Source organism: Blennius ocellaris (genome assembly GCF_963422515.1).
Source record: "Blennius ocellaris genome assembly, chromosome: 23".
In the NCBI taxonomy this organism is placed as follows: Eukaryota; Metazoa; Chordata; class Actinopteri; order Blenniiformes; family Blenniidae; genus Blennius; species Blennius ocellaris.
Genome location: NC_137672.1, coordinates 14,940,909 through 14,954,764, shown reverse-complemented (window position 1 = coordinate 14,954,764; position 13,856 = coordinate 14,940,909). Strand labels below are relative to the sequence as shown.

Sequence of the window (13,856 nt, the reverse complement as noted above, 5' to 3'; positions counted from 1 at the left end):
CGATAGTCTTGGTACATCAAACGTCTGACGGTCTGCATGGGCTGCCAGGCTCCACAGGGGACAAAATATTGACTGCACATTAAAAAGAAATATATATCTGTTATTACCAGCCAGATACATTTGGCACCTGGAACTAGGACAGCAGAGATACAAAGACTGGTATGTTTGTTTTTTTCATACACTCCTCCAACTGAGCCTTAAAATACTCTCGTATCAGCTGCAATTAACAGTCTGAGGTTCAACCTCCTACTCGGTGATTCTGCTTCAAAACAAAACGGGAGTGTGGCAGCCAAACACACGTTTCTGTCCAAAATATCGATGGGGAATCTCGAGAGACGGATAGATGTAATGTGTACATGTGTCCTGCAGATGGCGACACTCCCTCAACACAAACCACACACTCGTTCCATACATGACAATCCCTAAAAAGGGTTGAGGTGTCACTGAGTTTACATCTCCATTGTCTCTTTAAAGAAAAAAAAATGGGTTAGCTGGGGTACTTTCCAACATTTGTGACCGAGTATTGTTCACAGTCAGATGAATATCCCTCCTGTAAGCCATCATCGCACGCTCCAATACTCTAACAAGTCCACGTCTTCACCGATCACAGGAGAGGTTCAAGTGGTTTGACAGCACCTGTGCTGATAATGAGTGCACAGAAACGTTATGCTATTAAGGGATTACGTAGAGATTATGTTATTGAGAGATATGAGGCTCACATAAAAACTATTGTTTTTAAAAGCAGTAGCTTTACGTTTTAATGATCTTTTTTTTTTAATGAAAAGTAACTACTTACCTGAGATCAGCGTGACTCTGACACACTCTGCTGATGTGTTTTGTGGATTTAAATTGAAAACAACTGTGAAGCAGGTGGGTAAAATGTTGAAAACTTTACAAGTACACTTTTTATGGCTATTACTGTCTTTATAATTAGATATTTACATTCACAAACAGAAATGGTCCTAAACAGGTGAACTCTTTGCTGCCACAGCTATGCGAATAGATAGTAAGCACATATCCATGCCACCCATAATTGTGACTGTGAGATGCCGACGGTGGGCTTGGACACCAAGCCCACCGTCGGCATCTCACAGTCACAATTATGGGTGGCATGGATATGTGCTTACTATCTATTCGCATAGCTGTGGCAGCAAAGAGTTCACCTGTTTAGGACCATTTCTGTTTGTGAATGTAAATATCTAATTATAAAGACAGTAATAGCCATAAAAAAGTGTATTGTAAAGTTTTTCAACATTTTACCCCACCTGCTTCACAGTTGTTTTAATTTTAAATCCACAAAACACCTCAGCAGAGTGTGTCAGAGTCACGTGATCTCAGGTAAGTAGTTACTTTTATTAAAAAAAAAGTTATTAAAACGTAAAGCTACTGCTTTAAAAACAATAGTTTGTGGCTAAGTTAGTGGAGCCGGTCATCTTCAAATCACAAGGTTTGATGTCCCGTGATATGTCTGTGGCCTCTGGGAAAACCAAAACCTGTTTCCTGGAGGTTACCGTGCGTGGAAGTCACCACTGTGTCAAATGAACAACTTTCAATTGCTTTATTATAAAATTGTTGTAGTGGCTTGTCAGTTGTGTGATCTGATCCGGAAGGGGGACGAGGAAGAGATAATATAACATCAGTATTTACCTGCATGAAGAAAACAGAGATGTGCCTCCAGTGTTCAAATATCTGGTAAGTGGAGTTGGTATACTGTATTTCCTGTTATACGGGGGGTGGATCACAAGGTCTGGGACCCATGTTTGCAAGCATTAGTTTTATAAACTGATCCTGTGTGATGTCTAAATCTGCAAAGTATCTGTCACAAATATAGCAAAACATAGGTTTGAAGTAACATAAATCCAAAATACTAAAATAAGTTTCCAAAACTATTATTTTAGTCATGAATTGTAGTTGATCTTTGATCCCCATCTGCAGCAAAGTGACACAAACGGCATGTGTGAACAGTGAAAAGTATCAATATTTTTCTTTTATTTAACTAGTATGAACAGTAAGACATTTTAAAACTGAACAGCCTAAGTTATTCGGAACATAATTTCATATTTTTTCACATCTGTAAAGTCTGTGATATTACCTATGTAATGTTATCCTGTCTTATTTGATATTTAACTTTCTTTTCTATTTATTCTTTGTGTTATATCCTGTGTAGAGGGAGACTTATTGTCTTTATATTCTATTGTATTCAATTCTATTCTGGTCTATTCTATTATATCAAGGCGTATTTGATTGAACTTTAAGTATCATGTATTTAAGTGGTCAATATCTTTTAAGGAAATCAAATATGTTCACTCCATCTGTAAAACCAAGTCTTCAGTATTAGTGCAGCACCTATCCATTGAGGAATGAATCAACACAATAACAAGCAAAAGTCCATCTGCGTTTTGGGGTTTCAGGGTCGTTTGGATCATCTCGTGACCTCATGCAGAAGATCTGATCACAACATTATAATCTCACAGGTTGTGGAGGACATTTACAACCTCCTGCACCTGCCATTTACCAACCTGGGAGGAATGGCGGTCAGTCGGGTTCCGGAAAAGCCCGAGCGGAGCCGAGCGGGGAGCCGAACGCGGAGCTCTCGCTCCCCACCCCTCCCCGTCCTCCTCTCTCAGTCGTGGTGCAAGCAGCCATGTTGCCGCGAGCTTGTTCCGGTATCAGGGCAGGATCGTGCGCATAGACTGCAGCTCCTCGCCTTTCTCCCCCCTCCCTCCCTCCTCCCCTGTCGCCCGCGACACGCACCTCCCGAAGAGAAAGCCCCTCTTTACCGATAATGGATTTTACAACTTGATGATTCCTGGCTTCGGTCGGCCGCTCGCTCGGGATCGTGGATCGGCGCAGGCAGCGACAGGACGGACTCCGGCGGATCGCCACACTGCAGTGCAGCACTGGTGAACGACCTTATTCCAATCACGCAACACAAGGAAGAGCGCCGGTGATTTCCGTGGATTCTTGAGTTTTTTTTTTTTGGTTTTTTTTTCTGGGTCGATCTGTGGCAGTTCGCTGCCGCCGCGGATAAAGCCTCGAAAGAAACGCCGAATGAGCTAGCTACATGGGCTAAGAAAAATATATTAAAAAATAATAAGAATTAAAAAAAAAAAAAATCGAGCGGCCAGTGATTCCAATTCGTGTTTCCCACCTGCCATGCGACCATTTTACTCGCTGCTGCTTCTATTTTTCGGATACCCTACCCCGGATATCTGCCTGGGAATATCTTGACCTGTTTTGTGCGAGTTGGGAAGGTCGAGACCTCGCCGGGAATAACTTTGGCCTGAAAGTTTGGAGAGCCCCGGGCTGCTTTCAAGCGCAGAAAGAAAACCTCCGTGCCGCCGACACCGAGGGAGGAAAAAGACACACGACGACACTTTGCGTTATGAAAACAACGCCGAGGAAACGGTTGTTGTAATTCTTTTCTACGTCTTCTTCTTTTTTTTTTTTTTTTTTTACTTTAGCAGCCTCACGGGTTAGCATGTTAGCTCCCTAATTGAACCTCGTCAATACAACCCAACTTTTGCTCGAGCTAGCACACGGCTAAAACGCCACAGTCCGGCGGTTTGGTTTGACGTCGACGCCGTTTGATGCACGTTGTGAACTGAATGTATCCCGGAGGAAGAAGGGGAGAAGAAGAAAAACAAAACAACAACAACAACGTTTCGCTCTCTCACCGTTTTGAGCTTGTTGACAAACATGGGAAGTGCGGGGTCGCTGCTAGCTAGGTGCTAGCTGGCTGGCTATCCGGGTTCGCCGCTGCTGATGTGGGATTCAACTTGTTGATTCACTGGGGCTGTTTGGTCGCTCTGCTGGCTGGCTGGCACTGGACATCTTGTTTGGAAATCTCCCATCGTCTGCACAAGTTTTTAAATGCCCAAGGGACACTGACGAGTTGGGTTCATTGTCCCCCCCCCCCCCCCCCCATTTTTTTTGTTGTTGTTGTAACTCATAAGTCTTTCAAACATGTCAACAAGGATCCCCTTGGTGCAAGTCATTGAAAACTCGACCGGGCAGGTAAGATACACCTCTAAAATATTAATGATTGATAGGAGTGCAGGGCTTTTTCACTCTTGAAACTGTGATAAAGGTAGGTGAAAGGTGCCCACTCGGGTTTACCTGGTTCTGCCTGCTCAGGTTTTGGAGTCATGGTAGAGTTACTGTTGTGGACAGTCTCTTTGAAACAAAACTTTGTAATATTGTTGTTTCTATACCTTTGGAACGGATCATACACATGGAAACATTGTAATACTGATTATAAAAAAGACAACAACCCACACCTATTGTGTGTTTGGCCTGATCACACTCATAAGCTGTACTGTGTGATCTCCTTTCCTAGAACCATATTTGAAACACTAGTCCTCCTGGAAAACTATTTTGATCCATTCTCTGTCCTCTGGTGATAGTCTCCCTTCAAAACTGTCTTGGTTACAAAGTTCTTCTCAGCTGTGGAGAGAAAAGGGCCCATTCGGCCTTGTGCAGTCTCTGGTTGTCTCTGTCTCTTTGCCACACAGCAGTGATTCACCAGCTTGCCTACGCACTCATACTGGATTTCCCACTTCTTCCAGGAGAGCAGCGCAAATTTAGGTCTGTTTAGTCTGTGTGTTAAGGCATGTCCTCCTCCTTGACGTTTTTTGTCACTCTGACCTGTTGCACTGCAGATGAGCTGCACAGCTATTGGATTTTAATAGAGACAACAGAGTAGAAGGTCATAATTCTCACGTTATTTGTCTGTATATGTGTGACTAATGATTCCAAATTCATTGTGAACTTTCCGTGAATACTAGTAGTGATTGGGATCATGTTATTTTCACGAGAGATCAACCTCGTTGGGTAACTTCAGGTGTGATCCAGTTTATAATAATCTAGGTTTTGGAAAACTTCACCTGTTACCATGATCGCCTCAATGCTGTCATTCCTGGGAGGAAATCATCTTGTGCAGGACACTCACAACCTCAACCCTGACTCCTATCATTATCTGAATATCTCTTGAGGACTTTAAAAATCCCAAGTCATCAATAACAAACAATTGTGCAAGCTTGTGCTTAAAGATTGTCCTTGCCACAAGATTCAAGAGCTTCTTTACGTGCGGCTGATTAGAGCAACACTTGAAAGTTTAAAAGCCAAAGAAAGGCGTTTGTCAATGCGCCACAGACTTACCAGAAAACTACAACACTCTCTCAACCGTGTAGGTAGTTTTATCTTGGGTTTATGACAAAGCCACACACCCTCACATGAAAGCCATTCTAGTTTCCAGTAAAGGCTATGACTTCCATTACTTGGGACGGCTGTTGACAGGCGTCACGTGGTGTTTGTCTTGTCAAATAAAAAGTCTCTCCTGAATAGCAAGTGGAAAAAGAAATGTGTTGACAGTGTCAACAGTGGATGATGTCTGCATGTGTCGCGCTCAAGCCATTTCTATATTTGTGTCGCTCGGGTGTCTGTAGGTGTACGAATGTATCTGTGGTGAGGATTCGATGCAGTGCATTGTTTCAGCTGTTTGTCACAAACTGCATTGTTGCAGTATTCGTCAAAGTTTTTTTTTTTTTTTCCTTTTGGTGAATCCTGTAAAAATAACGGGAACAAAGCAACACTTGTTTCCAGCTTGTCACCAGAGCCACATGCTCTGTCAAACAGTTGAAATGTTGAAAACGCAGGTGCGAGTGGCAGTTTTAACATCCAACCACAATCCAACCCGGCTCCTGTCAGCCAATAGGAACCACTTCTGAGTAGCGAATTCTTAAAGATTAAGAGTTTTTCTTCTCATAAAATAAAATGCTGACGGACGCTACCTGTAGATGAGCCAACGGTCGACTGTGACACTGGTGTAAGTTGATATCTGCGCTCGGAGTGACACATGCATATTCGTACATATCCGACTACACCCTTATGGGAACAGAGGTCGAGAATAAAACACCGGCTTATGTAAGTCTTTGTGCAATGCAGCTCCAGTCACACCTATACACAGAGGATGTCTCCTTTTCCAGGTAGTATTTTTAAAGCTGATGTCATTGTTGAACACGTGGGCATTACCCCTCGGTATTCACCCACTGCATAATGAATTGAATTAGGCAACTTTGCTGCCTTTCACAGTGGAGCGAAAGAAACTGGCTGTCGTCTAGCCAGGAGATAATGCAACAACATCCAGCACACAGTGTTAGGAAAATACCTGAACTCATACATAGCTGGTGGAATACCTCATTGTGTTCAACACTGTGCTGCGAGCCACATGAATGTGTCGGGGAGATGTCCTGCTGCACTAGATCGCCCGAAGAGGATACTAACCGAACATGTCAAGGAGATTTCACTCAACTTTGAGGATCGTGTGAATGGAAAAGCTCCCTTTTTTTTTTGATCAGACCACATCCACAGGCAACCTACAGCCTCTAATGAAGACTTTAGGGGTGAAAGAAAAAAATAAATTGGGGGGTCATGGTGGACTGTTAAGTGGGTTTGTAGGCAAAAGGTCATGGATGGATACTCCCACACAAACAGGGTCTGTTTTAAAGGCCATGTATAGAAAGCCTTTGGTGTCGGGTCTCAAGATACAAGACAAAATGGCACCGGACATGAGGACAGGCCGAGCCTCGACACAACTCCTGTGTTTCCTGTCAAAGACTTGGATGTGGTTCACCATGTGATCAGATGACCTGCCGCTCCATGCGAATACACGCGTCCATTCCCAACTTGTGTCCGGACAAAAATCTGGCTTTGAAGTGAACGAGTTTATTTTTATACAATATACTGACTTTGCACAATTGCGAGGGTTAAAGTTTGCAAGTCCGTAACACATGACTGCAAGCTGAGCTTTTGAGTTAATGGTTATAAAAGTCTACAGCCGACCCCTCAGTCATTAAGAGCAGTTGCCGGCCGCGTATCATAAGAGAGCTGTCAAATGCGGTGAAGTGACTTGTGACATCTTTCTGACGGTGTGAACTGGCAGATATGTTGAGTGGCTTTGATCGGACGTGTTGCCATGTTATGCAAGGCTTCATGCTGGCTGTTAGTTTGAGGAACTGATTTGGATGTGGCGTTTATTATCAGGTTCACACCAGTTCAGCTATGAATACCTGGAGTTCGTCCAGAGAGAAATAGAACGTGTTCACTAAAACGCCAAAAAGCGTAAATCTGACTTTCTCATTAACAACTCGATCACCGTGAGACAATGAGAATAACGTGGCGTCTTGTCGCATCGACTTGTCGGCGTGCTGGTTGTTAACAGGTTCGTCCGCTTCCCTCGACGCGATCACGTTATTGTTGGATTTCCTGTTTTACAGTCTTTCCCCGTCCATTCATTGTGCCACATCTTCTGACACACTACTGCAGCCTGAAATACAGGTCTGTCTCCTCGCTTGTTATTTTGTCCTCCATGTCATTGTTTATGTAGTTGCACACTGGCTGAGCTCGCCGGATCTCCACCCCCCCCAACGCTCTGTGATGGAGGCGTTCAGTGTATTTGTGCAGGATTTTGCGTTCTCAATGACATAAAAGGCCGGACCAGGAAATGTATCACAACTGCAGTTTGTCTGACTGCTTGAATGGAAACATTAAAACAACCAAGAGATAATTTACTCCTCGTGAACTACAAGTTATTAACAGAGGCGTGTCCAAACATTTCAACCATTTTTGTGGATCCGGTCATTTGTAATAATTAATAGATAAATATGAAATGCATTGTAAGAAATTTGCTTCGAGTGACTTTCTCTGGACATTTGATTGTTTTGGGGTTTTTTTTAGTTGGTATGTTCCTGTCTACTTATTTTTCTCTTATAAAACTAAGTTTTAGTTAAGATACTGGAGAACTGGTGAGAGCAGCAATTTTTCTTTTTCTTTTTCTTTTGTTCATCCCAAGCACACAGATTTATCACCAAAAACTTCAAAACATTAGACCGTGATTGTGCTTGTATAGTGACGACAGTCAGTCAGACTGAGGAGTTGGTTGAAACTGTGTCACAGCTTTAATGCAAAATGACCAGACAGAAAACAATCGCAGGATTAACTGGGAACAGGAAGAAGTCAAATGTGACCAGACGGACGTCTGTCTTGCGCGCTACAAAATATCCAGAGAAACTATATCTGCCAGTAAGCTGTGAACGTGCAACTCCCTTCAGTGGGATAGAATAGAGACTGAATAGAAACATAAATCTCTTCATCAGTAAGTAACAAGGATAATGTTCAGTAAGACACTTTTTGGAGAAAAAAAATCTTTTAATCATTTTAGAGCTACTGTCGCAATCTTTTTAGTACAGTTTCCATGGTTACAGGTGCGATTTTCATTTGGCATGGATCAGAATTGAAGTGCAAAAGATGCAGTTTGGTGTTTATACACAATGTCCATGCAAGTAATAAAAAAAAAAAGACTGATTGCATTTACACCTACGGTACTTGATAACACATTGTTGGTTGAGCTTTTAGCTGCGGCTTTAAGTCGAATTGTGAATCAATTTGAGATAAATTTGATCTTTGAAGTCTTTATTATCATAGAAGAAACTCTTTAAGCCGAACTCGAAGGATCTGTTCTTCAGACTCGATGATTAATAGGTCAGGTCATATTGAAGACGTGATCTCCAACTAAAATTGATTCAAATCTGACTGGGCGCACATGGGCCATCTCATTCACAAATATTTACTTTAGGTTTTAGTGGCCAGAGGTCAATGTCAGTGTAACCTCATTTATTTCGTTATTTCAAGAAGGCATACATTGAAGCACTTATCGAATGGGTAATATCTGGGGATTATGAGTCTGGACGAACATTGGCAGTTGTGACTTTATTGGCAAAGTGTTTTTCAACTGCAGTTAATTTAGCAGTTTGCCTGCACAGTAACCCATTCAAATCATTTTTATAACTATTTATAGATTTAATTTGGAAGTAATTCTGTGAACCAGGTTTTTTGTTCTCCCCCCCCACCCCCCCCCCCCCCCCCCCCCCCCCCCCCCCCCCCCCCCCCCCCCCCCCCCCCCCCCCCCCCCCCCCCCCGTCAGCGCGAGTTCGTGGTGTGTTCCGACTTGACCTTTGTAACCTGCTCCGGGACTGAAGCGGTGAAGCGTGCAGATTTAAAACGCCGTCGAGCGCCACAGCAACAAAGCAAGCACAGTATTGAAAATATGAGCGTAGCCAAGCACAGTTTGGTGCATTTCACTTGACACCTCACGAGTGTAAAAGAAAAGCCAGAGTCTCCCAGTGAGCCGGTAAGCCGGAAATTTAATATAGATGAGAAAGAAGGGGTGCGCGTGTGTGTTTGGACTCAGGTATGTGGAAATGTGTTTTAATATTCCAGTGCTCACCTTTTTTCATTCATGCTCCTGTTTGAATGAGTCATCATGACGGTAACACAGCACATAGACACACACACACACACACACACGCACAAATGCATGCACGTTGCCGTTACGCCCAGGAAACTATAAATTATGCCTCTCTCCTTACCAGACCCGTCACTAGGCAGATGAACAGAAAGACAAAGCTGGCCAGGGCCCTAGCAACAGAGAATCTCACACACACACACACACACACACACACACACAACTGTTCACTTTTTCACATTTGTTCCTACCGCCACACAACCAGCTCTTTTTTTTATTTTTTTTGTCTCAAAAAAATATGTGCATTTGATTGGATTAGAATTTAAATTTAAGTCACTTTTTTTTTTTTTTTTTTATTGATATTTATTTGATACAAAAATCTAACAATACATGCGGTACGCAAGCTTGTTCTGTCGTTGAACCAACACTCGGGGTGAAGTTCAGTGCGTTTTGTGCGTCAGATTGTGCCTGATGCAAGCAGGGTAAAACAGGCCTTTCCTGTTCAACAGTAGTGGGTGTGGCAGCTCTACCTTGGCCGGGCAATTGGAACGCCTTGACGTCATCCAGGTGAAAGGAGTGCGGATTTCTCTCGCTGCCTCAGTGCGATTCTGTCTCTCTGCTTCGTCATTTCATGTCCGTCTGATGTCAGTGCTTTTGTACTGGTCTGCTGAGAAGTGTTGTGATTTCAAGGAAATCCACAATTGCCACATTCAGTTTATATCTATCTTTATGATGATAGTCACAAAGAAAAATGGGCCCAAATAAATGCAGATAAAATTTTGGATATATAATTGTCCGAAATTGTAAATAAATTTAGTTTATGGCATGATTTCAAATTCCTGTTTGTTCATTCATGACTGCTTTGCTGAATTACATCTTTTGTTTATGTTTAAGGTCAACTGATTGAAAGTACGTCCATACGTTGTGCATAGTTGTTCAAATGCATCTTTTTGTCGATAACTGGCATTTATTTAATGATGTCTAGGCTTGTACTTGATGTTTTATGGGTTTTAATTTGTGTGGCGGTTGCATGATATCGTCCATCTGGTTTCAGAGCGGCTTTTCAGGGGTTCTTGCAGAAAGTGGCTCAGCCAAAGGGGATAATCCTTTCGTTCCCAACTTGTGAGCACCAGACCTAAGGGACTGCCAGACTGACTCAGTGTGGCACCTCTGCTCTTTTGTCAAGAAAGTATATAAAGTTGTTATTGTGTTAGCCACCCTGCGAAAGCTGAACAGACCTGTTTACTCTCGGTGGCTCTCATGCACTGCGCACACCCGCCGAGTTGCATAGCAGCAGAGTGAGGGCGCACAAGGAAGTGCTATGCAGTGTGTCCCAACTGTGACAGCAGCAGAGCAAACACCAGCTCTGAATTGATTACACACACACAGACACACACACACACACACACGGAGGGAGTTGGGGTAATCCAGTTCAAGAGAACACACATCTTCACAACGCCACATTCGCAGCAAACTGAGACCCAGCGTGGCACCACCTCGCTAAAGTAGGGGGCTTCTCACAAATTGACTTGGCCTCATGTGCGGTGTTGAGGTTTTTTTGGTTGTTTTTTTTTAGCTTGTATGAATACACACAGCATTTTACATTAATGTGGTCTGCAGAGTTTTCAACAAAGTAATAATAAAGTAATCCAATAGTTATTAATAACCTGTAGTGAAGTCTGGCCTTATTTTGATGTCTATAATTACAGGCGCTAGATATACTTTAGTATAATAATTGGGGATTTGTTTATTTGTGTTGTCACCTTCTGAGAGGTGTGGGTCAAATGCTTTTTTAACCAGCAAGCCTAAATATAACTATTTTACTCCAAAGAGGATTTTGCGGTTTGTTTACCCTATATTAAAGTAAAACAACAAATCTGCAGATTTCCTCTACATCGAGGTTGAGGTCAAGCTACTAAATAACCGAGTTTTGCTCTGCTTTTTGTGGTTGTGTGCATGTAACCTTATCCAGTGTCAAATCTGACACAATGCCAATTTTATTCTGAATCATATTACTGATTCCATCTATAATAATGAACCACGTGGCACAAAAAGGAAGTGCAATAATGAAGCCAAAATAGTGATCATGATATATATTTTTTCATACTGATCCACATTTGCTATTTAACACAATGTGATTTTGCATTATGTTATTCCGTTTGTAGAACATTAACTTTTTTTTTTAAGTTTCATGGTGATAAAAGCCAAGAGCAGAGAGTTGGGACACTACTGGCCACTACTTATTTCCAGTTGAAATAAATCACAAGTGAACTTGAAAAAGAAGGCAAAATAGAAAATCTTTTTTTAAATAGAAAATTCTAATTCTACAATGCATTTAAACCTATACAAATATTTGTAGCATGTGAGGTGTATATTTCTATTTATTAAGTTACTGTTAGGTATATTGTGTAGGTTGTCACTCCTTAATGATGTAAAAAAAAAAAAGAAAAAACTCCAAATACCAATGAACCAATCATTGATCTTACAGATTGATGAAATAGCTCGGGATTATTTGTCGCCAATAAAAGCCGATGACCTCATTTTGTGCATGATGCATTAGTTACAAGTAAATCTGTTTGCACAGCATGCTGAGGGCATGTGCAATCACAATAGCATTTTTTAAGTGCAGTCAAAGATTATATTTGCTGCAATAACAAAGCAACAATTAAAAAAACTAATAGATTATTCAAGATGGTTTGTTTTGCAACAGGATAGGTATGTGATACATTCACTTAAACCTACTTAATGGTTTTTATTAATATTTTTCCAGCCGTCCATAGTGATTGAAGTCAGATTGAACTGTAACGCCTTGCTTTCTGGTCTTCCTAGGAGAAAAAAAAACATCTCACACCTTCAGTACTTTGTACTGTGCTTTATTGTACGAAATAAATACAATTTAATTGATTGATTGAAGCTTCTTAACCTGCAGGCCTGACATAACGCATCAAGTAAATGTGTTTTTAAGTCGTCACCCGAGTGTAACTCATCGCTGCTCACACCCTGACCTCACACCAAGTGGGAAGTTTAGACGTGAACATTGGACTTTCTGTATTTTCACAACAAAAGATAAGGTGCTGAGCCACAGCCAATAAATTAGATATGTTAGCAGTTGCTCAACTCTTTAACTCAAAAGTGAAAGCTAGGTAAGGAGTTTTACATGAACCCTCTCTACTTGGCCGTCCTCTCGAGGCTTATTGAAAGAAATAAGGCAAAAGCTTGTCGTCATAATCAACTTTAATTATCGATACAGTGTCAAGATTCTGTTATTGTACAAGTCAACTCCATCTATGTAAAAGGTGTCCAGTTTCCATGTTTCATTTGTGTTTCCATCTTTATCTTTAAGGGCATAGTTAATAACTGTTATGGAGGTTAAGAAACTACAAGGTTTTACTGTAGGCAACATAACATAAACAATATATCTGAAAACTGAAGGTAAACGGTCCAAAAAGAGGTTTGGCAGATGCAACATACAATTACAGGCAGTAGGAATTCGGTCTTGCATAAAACCTTTTTCATATGCGCTATAGTGAAAGAAATGTAGTTGCCCCTGTGCGTATGCTACAAATTGAATTTGTTCTATAATGCATTAAATCTCACATGAATATGGCCATATCACCATTTTTTTCCCCATCATCGGCTGTGTAACTCAGCTCAGTGTTTGATGCAGACTATACCTTGAGCTCATAATGCACTCCATCAGCCACGGGTCTACAAATCATTCCCGCACTCCGTTTCTGCACCTGGCTTGCAAGAGGTGAATTTAATATACTCAATTTTGAGCTCTTAGCAGCTTCTTGTGTGATTGATTGGTGCAAAGGTTATTTCTTTTATACCTAACTTTTCTCCAAAAAATATATATTCATGCAAATCGCCACACCCCAGTCCTGTTTAACTGGATTTCGTCTGTGTGGTGAATATGAGGTGTCAAACAGGTGTAGTGGCATTTCTCAGGGGCATTTTGCTTTAATCTGCCCTTCATTAGAGTGGTTCCAAAGTTTCTCCCCCTCGAGTTTCCCCGTAATTAGCAGTTTGTAGCTGTAGTTTCAGGCTCACTTGAAGTCCAGAGAAGGCGAGATTAAATGGCTTTAAAAGCTGCGGCGCTGTCCTGTTCGACTTGACAGTTGTCTTGATTTGTCGTAATAATAGGGCAATTAAAGCAAACACTATACAATAGTGTTCTTCAGAACATGCTTTTATTCTCCCTATTTGTTATTAACATGGCCATCCTCGCAGAATCATTACCATCATGAATTCACAAATCACTTCGCTGAGCTGCAGCAGTCACAACGTGAGTAACACGACTGTCAGATGTTGGTAAGGAAATGCGTGATGAGGCAGAAAAGTCGAGCTATTATGAAGCAGATAAGCATGCCTGGTAATGAATTTTAATTATTAAATAGTATCCCCATTAAGGCCAAGTGTAGTTAAGTAGAAGTGCTCTCATTAGCTGCAGTCCTCCTGCCAAATTGGAGCACATTTCCCAGCGCTCTTAACATGTTTAATCAGCTATATGAAGATGGTACAGGCTCAATAGTGAGTTCACACGTGGCTC

At 41.6% G+C, this 13,856-nt stretch overlaps 1 protein-coding gene across 2 annotated transcripts in view; it reads left to right on the top strand.

Moving 5' to 3' along the window:
- Positions 1 to 2,687: 2,687 nt before the first annotated feature.
- The window catches only part of mark2b (MAP/microtubule affinity-regulating kinase 2b), a 46,316-nt gene continuing 35,147 nt past the window's right edge, over positions 2,688 to 13,856 (top strand). For both annotated transcript variants that reach the window (XM_080519171.1, XM_080519170.1), the window contains exon 1: positions 2,688 to 4,017. In XM_080519171.1, coding sequence (XP_080375297.1) covers positions 3,967 to 4,017 — 51 coding nt within the window. In that variant the 5' untranslated portion in view covers positions 2,688 to 3,966. The remainder of the gene's footprint in view (positions 4,018 to 13,856) is intronic.